General features: G+C 46.7%; 1 protein-coding gene across 1 annotated transcript in view; it reads right to left on the reverse strand.

The window, feature by feature from the left end:
• Positions 1-18,395, reverse strand: part of LOC115092958 (E3 ubiquitin-protein ligase HERC2-like) — a 2,733,734-nt gene that overhangs the window by 1,075,825 nt on the left and 1,639,514 nt on the right. The window contains 1 exon segment of the mRNA XM_029604466.1: positions 2,701-2,872. Within this exon segment, the coding sequence (XP_029460326.1) occupies positions 2,701-2,872 (172 nt within the window).

The raw sequence follows: 18,395 nt of genomic DNA on the forward strand, positions 1-18,395 counted from the left end.
AATTATAGAAACATAGAAACATAGAAATGACGGCAGAAGAAGACCAATCGGCCCATCCAGTCTGCCCAGCAAGCCTCACACTTCTTTTTTTCTCATACTTATCTGTTTCTCTTGGCTCCTAGTAACCTTTGGTTCTATTTCCCTTTCACCCCCACCATTAATGCAGAGAGCAGTGATGGAGCTGCATCCAAGTGAAATATCAAGCTTGATTAGTTAGGGGTAGTAACCGCCGCAATAAGCAAGCTACACACATACTTATTTGTTTACCCAGGCTATGTTATTCAGCCCTTATTGGTTGTTTTTCTTCTCCCCTGCCGTTGTAGCAGAGAGCTATGCTGGATAAGTGTGAACTATTAGTTTTACTTCTCCCCTGCCGTTGAAGCAGAGAGCTATGCTGGATATGCGTGAACTATTAGTTTTACTTCTCCCCTGCCGTTGAAGCAGAGAGCTATGCTGGATATGTATTGAAAGTGAAGTGTCGGTCTTCCTCCCCTGCCGTTGAAGCAGAGAGCTATGCTGGATATGCGTGAAGTATTAGTTTTTCTTCTCCCCTGCTGTTGAAGCAGAGAGCTATGTTGGATATGTATTGAAAGTGAAGTATGCATTGAAAGCCACATTATCTATCAACAAATATTGAATAAGCCTAATAATTGGTAATACCTATAGCTTATGAACTCTTCGTTAATTTTACATACTCTTGCCCACCCCTGTTTTGTTTTGTTTTTAATTTGGAGATGGCAGGCCTCCATCCTTCCGCTCCGTGAATGCCTCTGTGGCTACAGCCGCTCCGTGCAGTGTTTTGCTGCCTCCTCTTTATACACTTCCTCTAGACCTGATGGATGCACAGTGTTTATCCCACGCCCCTTTGAAGTCCTTCACAGTTTTGGACTTCACCACTTCCTCCGGAAGGGCATTCCAGGCATCCACCACTCTCTCTGTGAAGAAATATTTCCTGACATTGGTTCTTAGTCTTCCTCCCTGGAGCCTCAGCTCGTGACCTCTGGTTCTGCTGATTTTTTTCTGACAGAAAAGGTTTGTTGTTGTCTTTGGATCGTTAAAGTTTTTCAAGTATCTGAAGGTCTGAATCATATCACCCCTGCTCCTCCTTTCCTCCAGGGTGTACATATTTAGATTCTTCAATCTCTCTTCTTATGACATCCGATGAAGACCCTCCACCTTTTTGGTCGTTCTTCTCTGTACCGCTTTCATCTTGTCTCTGTCTCTTTGTAGATACGGTCTCCAGAACTGACCACAGTACTCCAGGTGAAGCCTCACCAAGGACCTGTATAAGGGGATAATCACTTCCCTTTTCTTACTCGATATTCCTCTCTCTATGCAGCCCAGCATTCTTCTAGCTTTTGCTATCGACTTGTCGCATTGTTTCGCAGACTTCATATCATTAGACACTATAACCCCTAGGTCCCTCTCCTGCTCCGTGCACATTAGCCTTTCTCCCCCCCCCCCCCCCCCATCGAATACAGTTCATTCGGATTTCCACTCCCCATATGCATGACTTTGCACTTCTTGGCATTGAATCTCAGCTGCCATATCTTCGACCACTCTTCCAGTTTCCTTAAATCCCGTCTCATTCTCTCCATTCCTTCCGGCGGGTCCACTCTGTTGCAGATCTTAGTGTCGTCCACAAAAAGACAAATCTTACCTTCTATCCCATCCGCAATGTCGCCCACAAAGATATTGAACAGGACCAGTCCCAACACCGATCCTTGCAGTACACCACTTAAAACCGCTCTCTCTTCAGAGAGAGTTCCATTTACCATCACACATTGTCTTCTGTCCGTCAACCAGTTTGCAATCCAGGTCACCAACTTGGCACTCACTCCTAAGCTTCTCGTTTTATTCACCAGTCTCCTGTGCGGAACCGTATCAAAAGCTTTGCTGAAATCTAAGTAGATGACATAGAGTGTTCTTCCTTGATCCAATTCCTTGGTTACCCAGTCAAAAAAGTCAATCAGATTTGTCTGACAGGATCTTCCCCTGGTGTAATGACCAAAAAGGAGTAACCATTCTGCCAAAATGGTGTTCAAGGTTATAAATGCCACTCCATGCAGGTTGCCCCATGCCTTCTGTTTAGGGTTATAACCACCGATCTGTGCACGTCATCACCATGCAGAAATGTTATTAAAAATTACTATCTTGGTTCTTCATTTCCTTCTTCCAACCACTATGGATCCTCTCTGTTTATCCCATGCCCCTTTGAATTCCACTACATTCTTGTCTTCCTGAGTCTACCCTCTTGGAGCTTCATATCATGACCCCTACTCCTACAGCTTCCTTTCCTTTGGAAAAGATTTGATTCCTGTGCATTAATAACTCTTAGGTATTTAAAAGTCTGTATAATATCCCCCTGCCTTTTTTCTAGAATTATACTTATTTAGGTCCTTCAGCCTCATCTCATAAAGCTTTAGGTGCCAACCCCACACCATTTTAGATGTCTTTTCTTGGCCACTTCCTACCCAGCCGTGCTTTAGAGATTGCTGAGGCTATAAAATATTCATCGATGGTCACATTTGAAAAACATTATACCAAGGAGTTAATTTCAATTCTTTATTAGAAGGAAACATCTAAATTAGTTCAGTAATTAGACAACAGTCATCCTTATTAGGACAAATCAATATTTTGACAAAATTCTTTCATACATCTTCCTGTAAAAGGTCAAATTAACATTGCCTGGCAACCTACCTGGCATATAGAATTTGCAAGGCTGTCAATACATGGGTTAATGCTTGCTGTTTGGCGAGGTTTCCATCCAGTGACAGGAGAATCTTGGCAAGGGAAGGACGATTAGGTGTGGAACTGTTTGCATTACTGATTTTGTTATTAGCAGTAGAATAATCTGCATCAGATGGCACACCTAGAAAAGTAAATGATAAAAACAAGAATTTACAGTATAGGCCTTTCATTCTAAAACAGAGTTGCTTACCTGTAATAGGTGTTCTCCTAGGACAGTAGGATGTTAGTCTTCACACATGGGTGACATCATCAGATGGAGCCTGGTATGGAAAATGTCTGCCACTATCCGCATGGCCACGCGGGGTCCCTCTTCAGTCTCATATAGAATTCTCGAAAAAATAAAACTACTGTATGAGAAACCCAACTCTGCAGGGTGGCAGCCTGGTTTCATGAGGACTAACATCCTGCTGTCCTAGGAGAACACCTGTTATAGGTAAGCAACTCTGCTTTCTCCTAGGACAAGAAGGATGGTAGTCCACACAAGTGGGTGAATCCCTAGCTACAGGCTGCTTCCAAACAATCATAAGATAAACAGCACTTAATCAGGTGCCAATAAGCACAACAAACTAGTGCTATTGGAAACAGAGGAAGATAGCCTGAAACTGGACAAAGGACATGAGGCAGAAAGAGTTGGGCTTCACAACTGAAAAAGACTGGCCAATATTGCTAACATGACAATCTCCTTGTCCGGACAGTAATGCGAAGTGAACGTGTGGAGGGAAATCCATGTTGCAGCCCTACAGATCTCGTTCACAGGAACCACTCGCAAGTGGGCTGCCGAAGCTGCCATTGCTTGGACAGAATGAGCCTTGACATGGCCGCTCAGCTGCAGTCCTGCCTGCATATAGCAGAAAGAAATGCAATATGCTAGTCAGGTGGACAGAGTCTGCTTGGTAATGGCAGCTCCAAATCTGTTCCTGTCAGAGGAGATGAAGAGTTGAATGGACTGCCTATGGCCTGTGGTCCGCTCCAGGTAGAAGGCTAAGACTCTCTTGCAATCCAGATTTTGTAGAGCCCATTTACCTTGGTGTGAATGAGGCTTGGGGAAAAAGGTGGGTAGGATGAATGACTGGTTCAGATGGAAATCCATCAACACATTTGGCATAAACTTAAGGACAGAACCACCCGATCATGAAAGAACTTCATGTAAGTTGGATATGACACCAAAGCCTGAAGTTTGCTGATTCTGCATACCGAGGTGACCGCTACCAAGAAAATGACCTTCCAGGTCAGGTACTTCAGGTCACAGAAGCACAATGGCTCAAAGAGAACCTTCATAAGCTGGGCAAAGACCACGTTGAGGTTCTAGGAGACTGCAGGGGGTCTGAGGGAAGGTTCCAACTGAAGCAGACCCCACAAAAAAATGCCCCATGATAGGCTGCACCGAGATGGGTGAATCATCCACTCCTTGGTGGTAAGTCCCAATAGCACTGAGATGTACTCTGACAGGATTGATCTTCAGTTCAGCCTCCAAGAGGTACAGAAGGTAATCAAGAAGCTTGGAGGTGGAGCAAAGAGAATGGATCCAAGCCCTGGCTCTCACACCAAAGGAAGAATTTCCTCCACTTAAGACCGTAAGACTTCCTAGTGGAAGACTTCCTGGACTCCACCAAGACCCAAGACACATCTTCCGAGAGGTCCAGGGGCTGTAAAGTTACCTTCTCAACATCCAAGCCATGAGAGAAAAGGCCTGGAGGTTGAGATGGCACAGTCTGCCCCAATCCTGCATGGTAAGGTCTGGGGAGGTTCTCAGACTGATTGTCTCTCACCAGGAGAGATCCTGCAGGACCAGGAATCAGATCTGCCTCGTCCAATAAGTCATGATGAGAATTATGGCTCTTCGGTCCATCTGGAGCTTCAGGAGAATCTTCAACTCTAGTGGAAGTGGAGGGTAGGCATATAGGAGACCTGTGCCACAATGGCGGGCAAAGGCATCCTATGCCAGCTTGCCGTTCTCCCTAGTCAAGGAGCAGAACTGATGTACTTTCCTGTTGCAGGGGGAAGTGAAGAGATCTATGTTCAGGGTTCACCAGAGATGGAAGATCCAATCCGCAACCTCCTGCTTCAGGAACCACATGTGTGGGTGGAAGAAATGACTCAGTTCATCCATCAGCATGTTCTCCAGCCCCGGAAAATATATGGCACGAAGCAGGATGCTCTGGGATAGAGCCCATGACCAGATCTGGACCGCCTCATGACAGAGGAGGAACAAACTCATGCCTCCCTCTTGTTGAGATACATTACCATCTGATTGTTGATCTGGAGAAGGACCACCTTGTAGTTCAGGTAATCTTGAAATGCCCAAAGCGCATATCAAATCGCCCAGAGCTCCAGGAAGTTTATCTGAAACCGCTCTTCCTGTGCTGACCATCAATCTTGGGTGCGGAGACCTGCAACATGGGCACCCTAGCCCAGATGGAAAGTATCCATGGTAAGTACAGTCTGAGCAGGGGAAACCTGAAAAGGTACCCCTAAATCTAATTTGGATAGGGTCACCCACCACAACAAGGAGTACCAGAGTTACCCTGATGTGCACCCAAATGTTCTGGATGGCCTGGTCCACTGCACCACTGCACCCTGCGCATGTGCAGATGAGCAAAGGGTGTACATGGATGGTCAAAGTCCTGAGTCCCCACAGGTGCAGCAAGCGGTGCTTGAAGACCTGGCAACTCTGAGAGATCGCTCCTTCTAGGGACACCAATGTGAGTACTCGATCCCAGGGCAAAAATGCCCAAGCCTGATCCATGTCGAACCTGGCACTAAAGAATTCCAGCTGCAGTGACGAGACCAGCTGTGACTTCATGTAGTTGACCAGAAAGCCTAAGGTCTCCAAGACCCAAATGTGGAGTGGATGGACTGCAGTGCTCCCTGCCAGGTAGCATTCTTAAAGAGCCAGTCACCCAGGTAGGAAAAAACCTGCACTCACAACCTCCTCAGGTAAGCCCCCACTACCGCCAGGCACTTTGTGAAGATGCAGGGTGCAGATGCCAATCCAAAGGGCAGCACCCGGTATTGAAAATGGTTCTTGCTCACCACAAACCAGATGTTTTTCCAGTGGACGCAGGAAATTTCGATGTGGGTGTAGGTATTTTTTAATTAAAGGGAGAAAATCCAGTCCCCTCTCCGCAGGAGAGGAACCAGGGCACCCAGTGAAACTATCTTGAACTTTTTCCATTACAGGAATTTGTTCAAGGCCCTCACGTCCAGAATTGGAGGAAGGCCCACTGTTCTCTTTGGAATCAGGAAATATATGGCAGAGAAGCTGCTTCCCCACTGCCTTGGTAGAATGGGTTTGACTGCCCTGGCCATTTTGAGGGCGTAGAGCTCTGTTAACAGTAGCTCCAGATTTGCTGAAAACTCACAAAAGGGGCATGGGGGAACCCCTTGGAAATTCAACCTGTATCCCCGATGAATAATGGACAGGACCAACAGTCCACAAAGAACCACAACCTGCCTCCAATTGTAGGGTCCATCGTCAAGGGCAGGAGTAGGTGGCTTACACTCCCTTGCAGCCTGTCAAAACCCCATGGCAGGGATCTGTTGGCGTGCTAGATGAGTCCTCGTAGTACGTGGCTGTCTAGGGCGAGCCCAAGGGTCAGCCAGCTGACCCTTGGGCTACCCATCAGAGGATAGTTCTTCCTCGGGCGGTAGAAAGGGCAGCTGGGTCCCTGCTGTGAGGACTTCTTGCCAGAGGATGTTTGGTCCAAGGTACTGGCCGAAAGAGGCTGGAGGGTCTCATGTTGATCCTTCAGCTGTATCACTGCCTCCTTAATCTTATCCCTGAAGAGATTCTCCCTCATACAGGGCAAGTCCACTATACACTATTGCACCTCTGGGCGGAGGTCGGAGGCATGTAGCCAAGCCAAGAAACAAGAACAGATGCCCGCTGCGGCCACTCTCGCTGCTGTCTGGATAAGTCATATGTGGACCGAACCTCAGGATTGTCGCATTCCAAACCCTGCTGAACAACCTTCAGAAAGCCCTCCTGTAGTTGTTGAGGGAGGCACTCCACTAGAACCTGGTCCTGCTTCCAGAGATTCCTGGAATACTGGCTCATACAATTGGTAACAGGCAATAAGGGCCGCCAACATGTAGCCTTAGAAGACTTTCCTCCCCAGAATATCCAGGGCTTTGTGCCCACGGCCTAGAGGAGCTGAAGCATGGATACAAAACCTCTTTGCCTTCTTAAGGGTGGATTCCACCACCACAGATTGGTGCAGAAGCTAATGCCACTCAAATCCCGTGGAAGGCTGAATCAAGTACACCATTGTCTGTCTTTCAGTTCACCGGGGGTACCAAAATAGGGTGCTCTCAGAGCCAGACAAACAATTCCTTATATATGTTATGGACCAGGACAGCAACCACTTCCTTAGGCGCATCCATAAACTGGAGGACCTCCAGCATCTTGTGCCTGAAGTCTACTTCCATCAGGAGCTGGAAGGGGACAGACTCTGCCATGGCCCGTACAAAACCTGCAAATGTCAAATCCTTGGGAGGAGATCAATGTCTCTCCTCCAGAAGAGATAGCAAAGAGGGAAGGTCCTTGGAGTCATCCCAAGAAGACACGGAAGCTTAGTCTCCCCATGGGTCATAAGGGGCATCCTCATCACGCAGATCACCTGGGGACACTGGTGGGGGAGACCTAACAGTGCCCTGGACATGGGGCATCGAGAGCACTGAGAGCCCCGAGGGCATCAATGGACTTGGGAGGGGCTCAGGCAATGCCGGCCATGGAAGAGGAGCCACCAGTCCCGACAGCCCTCCTTCATCCAAGGAATTGGCAATGAGAATGGTCTCTGGTCAAGGTAGTACAGGTAACCCCTGGGGCAGCGATGGCACCCAGGTAACCAGAAAGAGCTGCATTGGCAGCACACTGAGAGGCAAATCCAAGCATCGACAGTGCAGGCTCCAGCAGCAGTGGCGGCTCAAGACCTTGTAGGGCTCGGCTGACCGGGAACTGCACTATGTGCTCCAATTCTTCATAAAATGCTGCGGAAGACAGGATAGCTTGAGGAGGCATGACCAGGTCTCCATTGCAGCCCCAGGGGAGACCTGTGCCTGGCACTGGAATCGGTGGGCACCACCTCGAACCCTCGGTTTCAATGGAGGGTGAAGCCAGCTTGGCACAGGGCTACTTCAGGGGCATTTTGGCCGATGCTGGTGCCTTCCCGAGCTGGGACTTGTGTGAAGACGGTGACCGATGACGTTACTTCTTCAACTTCCCACGGTGCTCGGGCCGGTCTTTCCCCAGCGCTGAGGGAGACTATGACGAACCAGACCTAGAATGGGAAGAAATGGAGAGAGGCCGGTCTACAGCTCCCAATTTGATCAGGGGTGGAGAAAACAGTATGGGACAAGTGGCAACTGGGTCCTCCTTCCTCCGAGGCAACAATGCCTTCGATGGCGAGGTCGAGGATCAGACTTCCTGGGGCCAAATAGCTTCTCTATCTTGTCAAGGTGCGCGCGGCAACCCTTGCGGGTCATCTGGGAACAGAACGGACACCCCCTGATGTTGTGTGACACCCCTAGGCACAAGATGCAGACCTTGTTTGGTTCTGTAATGGACATAGTCTGGGGTCACTGGGGGTATCGGCAAAAGCCTAAAGACGCGATAGCAAAAACCAGTCAATGAGCGGTCAATGGCCAGTGGCTACCAGGAGATGGCACCGTCGGGAATAGACTGTAAAGAATGGGGGACTTACTGCAATGGCCTCTAAGGCTGGGAAGGATTGAGGGACCCGGTGTGGAGAAAAAGAAGAAAAAAAACTTGACCGTGGCAGTTTTCCAAGAAAAAACAGTGCGAGCAGAAAAGAAGAGACTGAAGAGGGGCCCCGCATGGACACATGGTTAGTGGCATGCTGGGCATGCTCAGTGTGCCTAGTCAAATTTCTAGAAACTTTGACAGAAATTTTCCATGCCGTGCTCCATCTGTTGATGTCACCCATGTGTGGGGACTACCATCCTGGATGACCTAGGAGAATTTTGGATAGCTTCAAAGAAACATACGTTTTCTCAAGTCGAACAACAAATGAACTGTCTTTCAAAGATGGCAGCCTTTTCCTTGCTTTATTGTCACTTGGACTTTAAAGTACTAGCCTTGTAGATCAGTGACATTATTAGCCTTATCAGGAGAGATCAAGTATGACCTAAGTAACATACCAATCATTTAGCTCAATTTATTGGAATTTGCTATTTATACATTTTTAAAATAAACAAATAAATAAATGTCAGATAAATACCAATGATCTATCCAATCTGCCTAGAAAGATGTTCAGAGTTGTAACTGCTGGTCCATGCAAGTAACTCATATTTAGAAAAGTTACCATGTTACCAGGGCACAATTTCTATCCTCTTGCCACTAAGGATTGTCTTTGTTTATCCTATTCCATTTTGAATTCCATCACCATTTTTGTCTTCATCACCTTCTCCGGGATGGCATTCCAGACATCCATCATCCATTCTATGAAAAAAATATTTCCTGACCATATTCCTCAATCTACTACCCTGTAGTTTCATGTCATGACCTCTAGTTCTACAGCTGCCTTTCCACTGGAGAAGGTATTTTGTGTATTTTAATACCTTTCAGATATGTAAAAGTCTGTATCATATCTCCCCATCTCATGTCTCCTCTAGAGAATTCATATTTATCCTCGTGACTCCTTTCCTAAGCCTTCTGATGTAAACCCCGTGTCATTCTATTTGCCTTTCTTTAGACCACATCTGTCCTGTCCCTATCCCTTTTGCGATATGGCCTCCAGAACAGAACACAGTACTCCTGGTGAGGCCGCACCAATGACCTGCACAGGTGCATTATCATGTCTTCGCATTCCTCTGGCTCTGGTCACTGCCATTGTTACCTTCAGATCATCAGACACTAACAACCCGAGGTCTCTCCTTTGGTCCGTGGTCATCAGAAGCTCAGCCCCCATCACATAGAGCTTCTTTGAGATTTCTGCACCTCAAATGCATGACTCTGCATTTTTGGTATTGCATCTTAACTGCAAAGCTTTTGACCATTTTTGAAGCTTTGTAGGGACAATCCAGTTGGTCCCTAGCTGGAGTCCAAAGCTAGGATTTTTGTGATTTGCAGCTATCCATGCAGGCATTTCCACTGAGGATTATCTGGATTGATAAAATAGTGCACTATAAAAAGCAGGATGTGCATGAAGAACAGTGTGGCTTTTCTGAAGGTTGATTTTGAGTTGCAATCCTGGAGTTCTCTCTAATTTGGGCCCTACAGCCTGATACAGAGGAACCAGCATTTTGGGGTTTTGAGTTGGTAGCAGATCCCTATTTTAGGCTTCACAGTCTGATTCAAGTGAAGAGCCTTAGCCCTGGCCAGCACCCCACAGTCTGAAAAGAATTGTCTTGGAAGGCAGAAAGAGAAGTTTGTGAGAAAAGCTGTTGCTTTTTTCTATGTGAGATTTTTACTTTTTGGGATCCTGCTTTTGCCTAAGGAGGATTGTCACCCCTTCCCTTGGGCAGTCAGAAAGATGTTGTGATTCTCTCTGCCTAGCTAAGAATGGACAGCAGTGATCTGACAATGATCACCAGAGAAAAAAGTAGTATTTATGCAGAAAATTTTGTTCTTGTTATTTTGAGAGGAATTTTTGCAACCAGCTCCTATCCACTGAGGAGAAGGAGAGATTTTTGATCACTTCTGGGGACTTTCTACCATCAGAAATCCAACTTTTACCATCAAGAAAGAGAAGGAGATCCTAGGCCTACTAGGAGCCCACTCTCTATCACTCAGGAGAGGTTTCATAGTGTTTGCCATCCAAAAGGCCACTGACACAGCTAATAGAATTGAGAAAGAGCAGAGGCAATTTTGGACTGTATTTTTTGTGAGATTATTTGGAAAAAGTTTGTTGTATATTGGACTTTCAGTAGTTTTCACTGTAGTAAATTATTACTGAACACCCTACCAGAGTATCCAGCATTTTTTCTTCAGTGTCAAGGGTACCTTCAAGCAAGGGCAAACCAAGAGAGTTTAAAGAATATGAAAAGACTGTGTGTGATCCATGAGCCTTTGATCCCAGAGGTTTATCCTCCTGCCTGCCAGAAAAAACCTTGGTATCCAAGTGGCTAAGCTGTGAAATGTATTTGTGCAAACTGAGAGGAAATTGAGTGTTGAGAGCAGACATAGCCCCGGGGATTACAGTGAGACCCTGAATTCAGGGAAGTCCCCAAAAAGGGTGGTAAACTTAGATCACTTTTCATTCTCTCTACTTCTTCAGAAGTATTGCAGATCTTAATGTCATCTTCAGAAAGTCAAGCTATTCTTTCTCATCCCACTGCAATATCACTCACAAATATACTGAACACGATCAGCCCCAGAACCGGTTTCTTAGGCACTACATTAATCACCAGTCTTCTGAGTGACTTCCATTTACCAGTATTCTCTGCTATCAGTCAACCAATTTCCAATTCAGTCCATCACCATGGGACTCATTCCCCAGCTGCTCAATATTTTCATGAGCCTCCTATGAGGAACAGTGTCAAAAGCTTTGCTGAAATCCTAATATCTAGTGTGAACCATTGATCTAATTCTCTAGTCACCCAATCAAAAAAATGATGAAATTTGTTTGATATAATCTTCCATTGCTAAAACCATTTGCCTCGGATTCTGCAACCCATTGGATTATAGATAGTTCACTATCATTTCCTTCAGTAAGATTCAATTAGTTTTCCCACCACCAAGGTAAGGCTAAATGGCCTGTAGTTACCAACCTTCTCTCTTTTGCCACTTTTATAAAGAGGGATCACAAGCACTCTTCTCCAATCCTGCAGTACCACTCCAAGTTCCAAGGATCTATTTGACATGTCACTCAATCGATCCACCAGAATATCTCTGACCTACCTCAGTATCCTAGGATGTAGCTGATCTGGCCCCATTGCTTTGCCCATTTTCAGTTCTTCCAGCTCCACACAAAAACATTCTTCTGTAAATAGCATGTCATTTATCCCACTCTGATATATACCTTTACCAACAAGAGTTAATCTGTGAGGGAGTTTATAGGCATCTCCCTCAGTCACCCTTAAGAGACCGTGCACAGCTATCCCGCCCAGTCTTACTTAATCGTGACCCCTGCAGAGAATCCTGGGAGAAGGGAGGATCCCTTCACCAGTCCTTAAAACCAGAGGCCCTGGGAAGGTTAGATGGGCACTGGGGAGCTGATGAAGTCCCAGATTATGCAAGGACCATGCATTTATAAGGTTGGTGAACTGCATGTACTTTAAAGCTACATTAACGTCTAGCCTGAAGTAAGGTGAAAGATACGGTGGACCCTGACATAAGGGCTACTGTGGAACTGTTTTGTTTGCTGGAAAATCACTGCTGTCTTTAAATTGAGGGCCGGTGGTCATTTTATGTTGAAGCCATTCTTTCTTGCACTGTAAATAAAGAACACTATGACACTGCCAGAGCATCCAGGTGTCTTCCCTGAGTGTGACCCAGCCATCAACTGCTCACGCTACCACATATGGTGGCAGCAGATGGATCACTTGACTAAAGCACGAAGCATAGACAAGGACCCACAGCTGCAGCAAGAGCAAAGAAGAAAAAACAAAACCTTTTGCAGATTTTTTTTTCTTGCTTTCCTGGGTCCCTCTCAGCTCCAACCTAGCTTGTGCACAGGCCAAGGAGGCTATCCCCACCTGGTTAGTTAGGGGTCAAGAAGTAAAGGCCAGAGAGACCAACAGGTTTTTTTTTTGTTTTCTTCCGCTCTCCTATCCCTGGAGAATGACTAAAAATGGAGCAGGTAATCCAAGTTCTTGCCACCGGTCAGAAGCAGCTGTAGAATGCACTGCAAGAGTAAATTAACCAGCAGGAAGCATTAAAGCACAAGTGATGCAAATCGCTCAGGTGGTTCAATCTACTGTGGCCCGCCCTGAGGCTGTCCCTTGGGGAGGACCCAGAAAGGTTCTTGAAGAACTTTGAGCCTACTGCAAGACTGGCAGAGTGGCCAGAGGACAGATGGGCTACCTATTTGGGAAATGTACTTACCGGACTGAGTCAAGACATTTATCAAACAGCCAACCCGGAAGGGATAGTCACATATCCTGAAGTCAGGGCAGCTATCCTAGGAAGAGCAGGGCACACCCCAGAAGCTTATCGCCAGTGATTTCGTCGTGTGGTTCTACAAGTGGGAGAGAACCTAGGAATTTATTTCACCGGTTTAAAGATGCCACCTGGAAGTGGCTGCACCTGGATGGGAAAACCAGGGTGGAGGTAGCCAAGGTGGTTTTGCTGGAGCAGTTCTAAGACAGCCTCAACCCACCCATGTGGCAGTGGGTTTGCCAGCACCCAGGCCTGACCATAGAAAAGGCCCTAAAGGTATCAGAGGGCAATCATCAGGCCCAGACTTATGTCCAAACCACCAGGGTTCCAAAAGAGACCACTCAACACAGAGAGGGGACGGTAGAGCCCGAAGTCTCGACTGCCAGTGGAGCAGGCCCAGCTGCCCAAGCGGCAACCCTCAGCTGGCCCATCACGCTTCAGCTGTGGGGAAAGAGGGCATTTCACAAGAGACTGTCTCCGCAAGGAGATTGAGGCAATGAACATTAACACGGTAACTCCTCACTGGTGCAACTTTGTAAATGATGGGGCTCCCACCCAAGCATTAGAAGACTCAAGTGTGAAAACGCTTGTGCGAATGGATTTACTGAGGTGGATCCAAACAGACCATAACAAAGAAGTAACCCTGGCACGTATCCATGGGGACCATCGGCAATATCCTTCTAGCTGGGTGTGCTTGAAGACCCCGGCAGTTAAGAGATGATGGAGGTCAAAGTACTCCTGTGGTTACTCTACCCCATGATCATTGGATGGGACTGCCCGAATTCTAGGTCTCTTTGGAACCAGCTTATGGCTGATATACCCCATCATGACCCTGAGGAGTCAGTTCCCCGAGCTCTTTCCATTAGAGGACCCTGATCTCTTTTTTATTCCCTGTTATAATGTACCCACTAATGATGTCCCCACTAATACCGGTATAAAAAAGTTCCTAAATAAATAAATGCCACATGTACCACATACCAAAAGCACTCAACACCAAACATTCAGAGACCAGGCCTTCTCGACAGCAGGTCCACCGATATGGAATTCCATTCCTCCGGATCTGCGACAGGAGCCCTGCCTCCCAACTTTCAGAAAAAGGCTTAAGACTTGGTTATTTAAACAAGCCTTTCCAGACCCTGCCTAAATCTCAAATCAACACTATCTTCAGTCAGACACTTTAGAATATCGTATAAACTGTAAATAATTACGCCTCACTCTGTTAATTCTCTCTAGCTTTCCCTCTTCTCCCATGTTTGATCAGCCTTGTTTTATTGTAATTTCATGGTTTCTTTGCACTCGTTCTAGGTTCTTGTTTCTCCCACTCCCCCTGTTAATTGTAAACCAGCATGATGTGATTCTATTATGAATGCCGGTATATAAAAACATTAAATAAATAAATAAATAAATACATCTCTTCAATAAGAATTCTAAGGCTAACACCATCAAGACAAATACACTTATGTTGCTAATCTAGAGACAGCTGTGAAAGAGGGCTCAGAGCTGAAGAGAGAACAACCAGCCCCTCCAGAGTGTTTTACCTGGCCCCTTAGAGTGGGAATGGGGTGATCTGGGGAGCTTTAGGTGGGCTCAAAGGGAGACAGAATCCTTTAAGTGGGCCCACAAACAGATACAAAGGGTGGACGGAAGAGTAGTCTCAGGGGCACAGTGTGCAGGCCATATCCCACCCTATTTTGTGATTTAAAATGATTTACTGTACAGATTCATGAAGGGTAATGTGGAAGGAGAAGAGCTGGAACAACTCCTGGTTCCCAAGCCCTTTCATCAACCTTCTAGAGGGTCACCTGGGGGAGGAGAAGATCCGGGAAAAAATAATAGCTCAATGTTATTGGCTGGGTCTGTATAGGGAAGTTCAATTGTATTGCCAGTCCTGCCCTACTTGCCAGCTCACAAAGCCTGCTTGGTTATGGGCGCCCCCTCTCATCCCTATGCCCATCATGAAGACCCCCTTTGAAAGGGTGCACATGGATCTTGTGGGGCTATTGGAAAGAACTATCAAAGGGAATAAATACATCCTCGTCATACTAGATTATCGTACAAGGTATCCAGAGGCCGTGCCATTACGGAACAAGAATACCTCAACAGTAGCAATGGATCAGGGTACCCGTTTAGTCTCCAAGACCATGAAACAACTCTGTACCTTACTTAAAGTAAGAACCTTGCAGACCTCGGTGTACCACCCGCATGCAAAGGCTTAGTCAAGCACTTCAATCAGATGTTGCAAAAATTTATAAATGAAATCGTAAAGAACTGGGATATTCTAATGCTCTATGTGCTGTTCACTATCCGGGACGTACCACAATGCTCACTGGGCTTTTTCCAGTTTGAGCTCCTCTATGGAAGGAGACTGAGGAAAGACCTCAATATAGCCCAAGAGACATGGGAAGAGGAAGTGAACCCTGGACAGAACATAGTGGACCTCATACTAAAAATACAAGAGCACTTAAAGAATGTTGGCAAAGCAGCCCGCCAGTGTCTGGAAAAAGCTCCCACAGTCCAACTTGAATTTCAGCCAGGTGACCTGGTCCTTGTCCTTCACCCTTCATCAGAGAACAAATTGTTAACTTGCTGGCAAGGACCTTACGAAGTCTTGGAGAAGACGGTGACCATGGACTACAAAATAGCTCAGCCTGATAAACAGAAAGGCTGAGATATACCACATAAATCTCCTGAAGAAATGGATGCCCGCAGGACTGAGATATAGTACAGGAGGGAGAATTTGGTGCAGAGGTCAGGTCGAAGGGGAAACAAGCCCAAATTCCCTTTGGAGAACAGCTGTCTCCTAGACAAAAAGCGGACCTGAAGCAGTTGTTTGAGAGGAACAGGGAGACATTTTCAAACCTGCCCGGCCATACCAGTCTGGTGCAACATGAATTCTTGATGCCCCAGGAGTGGTCGTATGACAGAGGCCTTATCGAATTCATGAGGCCGGGTGCCGAATCATCAAGGACAAAGTGAAGGAAATGCTCCGACTGGGAGTAATTGAGGAGTCCAACAGTAACTGGTCCTCACCCATCATGTTGATGCCAAAGCCAGATGAAGCATCAGGTTCTGCATCAATTCAAGAAGATCAATGAGGTATAGAAAGTGAACACCTATCTGATGCCAAGAGTGGATGAATTGATAGAATGCCTGGGGTCATATCTCAGTTCATCTCTACACTCAATTTTACCAAGGGGTATTGGCAAGTGCCTCTGACTCCATCGGTGAAAGAGAAGATTGCATTCTCAATGCTCGCTGGGCCACTCCAGTTCATGGTACTCCCATTTGGTCTTCATGGCACCCCATGCAACGCTCCTATTGGTAGACCATCTGCTCAGCCCACATCAAGGCTAAGTGGCTGCATACCTTGATGACATCGTGATCTACAGTTAAGACTGGAAAACTCATCTGAGCCAGCTTCAGGACATTTGACCAGCCTACAGAAAGCAGGCTTAACAGTTAATCCCCAGAAATGCTTGCTAGGTAGACAAGAGATCCAGTATCTGGTCTATATCCTGGGAAATAGTAAGGTACATGCACAGACACAGAAGGTAGAAGCAATCACCCGGGTGCCATTCCCGCAAACGAAGTCCAATGTAAGAGCCTTGTTTGGCCTTACGAGGTACTTTATAGAAGCTTCATCACTAACTATTCTAAAAAGGTGGATCCTCTCACAAGGCTACTGGTAAAAAAAAAGCTCCAGAGAAGGTCCAGTGGTCGGAGGAAGCTGAGAAGACCTTCAGAGCCCTGAAGGACGTGTTATGCTCAGAATCAGTCATAAAAAGCCCAGACTTCACCGAACCTTTCATGGTACAAACCGATGCCTCAGAGGTCAGTATTGCGTTCGTGCCTGCTATTGCCCTTGCTCCACCTTCTTTACCTCTGAGGCGACTCCCTTCGGGTCTGATGGACAGTGCTGCCACGGCTTCTCCTCGCCGTTTCTTCCTGGAGTCCTCGGGCTGGCCTGACGCTGCGGATCCGCCATGTTCCTGATGACATAGGGTGCGCGCGGGCGCACGTGCTCAGAAGTTTGTACCAGAAAGGGTGCGAACCTCGGGAGGCGTTCCCCCCGTAGTGTCGTCATCCGCTTCCAACATAAAAGGTCTTTGCTTACGCTTACGAATTGAGTTAGCAAGGGATTGATTGCGGGGATCATCTCGACCTGCTTCATTCTCCGCTGCTCTGCCTCTTCGAACTTACCAGGGGTACCCGCTCCTCAGGGGCCCCGTTCTCTCCTCTTGTTTTCAGATTGCTAAGACGGGATCCGGTACTTGCTCCTTGAGGGCCTACGTCCCTGAATGCTCAGAAGACTCCCTACTGCCTGGAAGAGATCACAGACGTGAACATTGTGAGTTTCTATTCCAGTTGCATATAGGAACCGGTACTCGCTCCTCGAGGGCCCATGTTCCTAAGAACTCTGAAGATTCTCTTCTAAGACACTATTGCAGGTACGGAGATCGGGAGTTATTACAGATTGCAGATAGGAACCGGTACTCGCTCCTCGAGGGCCAATGTTCCTAAAACCCTCCAAAGACTATCTTCTATTTCAGAAGCTATTTCATATACAGATATTGTGAGTTCTTATTTCAGTTTGCATATAGAAACCATTACAGAGATAGATAACTGTGAGTTACCATCGCTCTCTCAGAGCTGTCCCTGGAACGCTCCTTGAGGGCCTAACTCTCTCCAGCTATTGAGCCTTCTTATTAATCTATGTGAGTGTATCATCTACTTCTGGTTATGTATCCAGCATATCCTGTCTACTCACTATCTATGAGTGTCTCTCTAGAGCTCAGCAAACCCGGAGATAGCAGTTCCAGGACCTGAGGAACTACAGCCCTGCCAGGCACATCAGCTCACTACTGCCACCTCTGGTGGTTCTACTACCTGTCTAATAAATAACTATCTGTGTCTGTCTCCATACTCTAGCCTAGTTGGTGGTCCTTCTCTTGATATCCTCTTGAGGGCGTTGTCATCTGCCATCGACCCAAGGATTCATCATTCTACCTTAGAGTGCTCATCTCTCACACTTCAAGAGCTGAGTACAACAAACTGCTACCTTGCAGTGTACCCTCAACTGTTGCTAACATCTCCTTCCTCAGGAACTGTATCATAACCAATTGCTACTTCTTAGCAGGAACCATACAGATGGCCAACACCTTCCTTCAGGGGAATTCTCGTATATCAGGTTGCAACTCTGTGCGGAGATCCATAACAGATACTAACTCCTTCTCTCTGGAAGAACAGATCTTATATGGTTGTTGACCTCTCCCTTCTGGAGAGCAACTCCATAGCAGCCCCTACAATAGATTGCTACGCAGCAGTCCTAACCCTAACAGACTGTTAACTCCTAGCAGAAACTCTAACAGATTGCTAATTCCTCCCTCCTTGAGGAGTAGATCTCTAACAGATTGCTAACGCCTCCCCTCTTGAGGAGTAAAGCACAACAGTCAGTATGGGGGCTGTGTTAGTTCAGAAGAAGGGTGGCCAAGAACATCCTGTGGCCTACATTATCAGGAAACTAATGCCACGAGAGAGTCAATACTCCACAATTGAAAAGGAGACCTTGGAAGTCAAGTGCCTT

This window comes from Rhinatrema bivittatum, chromosome 5 (assembly GCF_901001135.1).
Source record: "Rhinatrema bivittatum chromosome 5, aRhiBiv1.1, whole genome shotgun sequence".
NCBI classification, from domain to species: Eukaryota; Metazoa; Chordata; class Amphibia; order Gymnophiona; family Rhinatrematidae; genus Rhinatrema; species Rhinatrema bivittatum.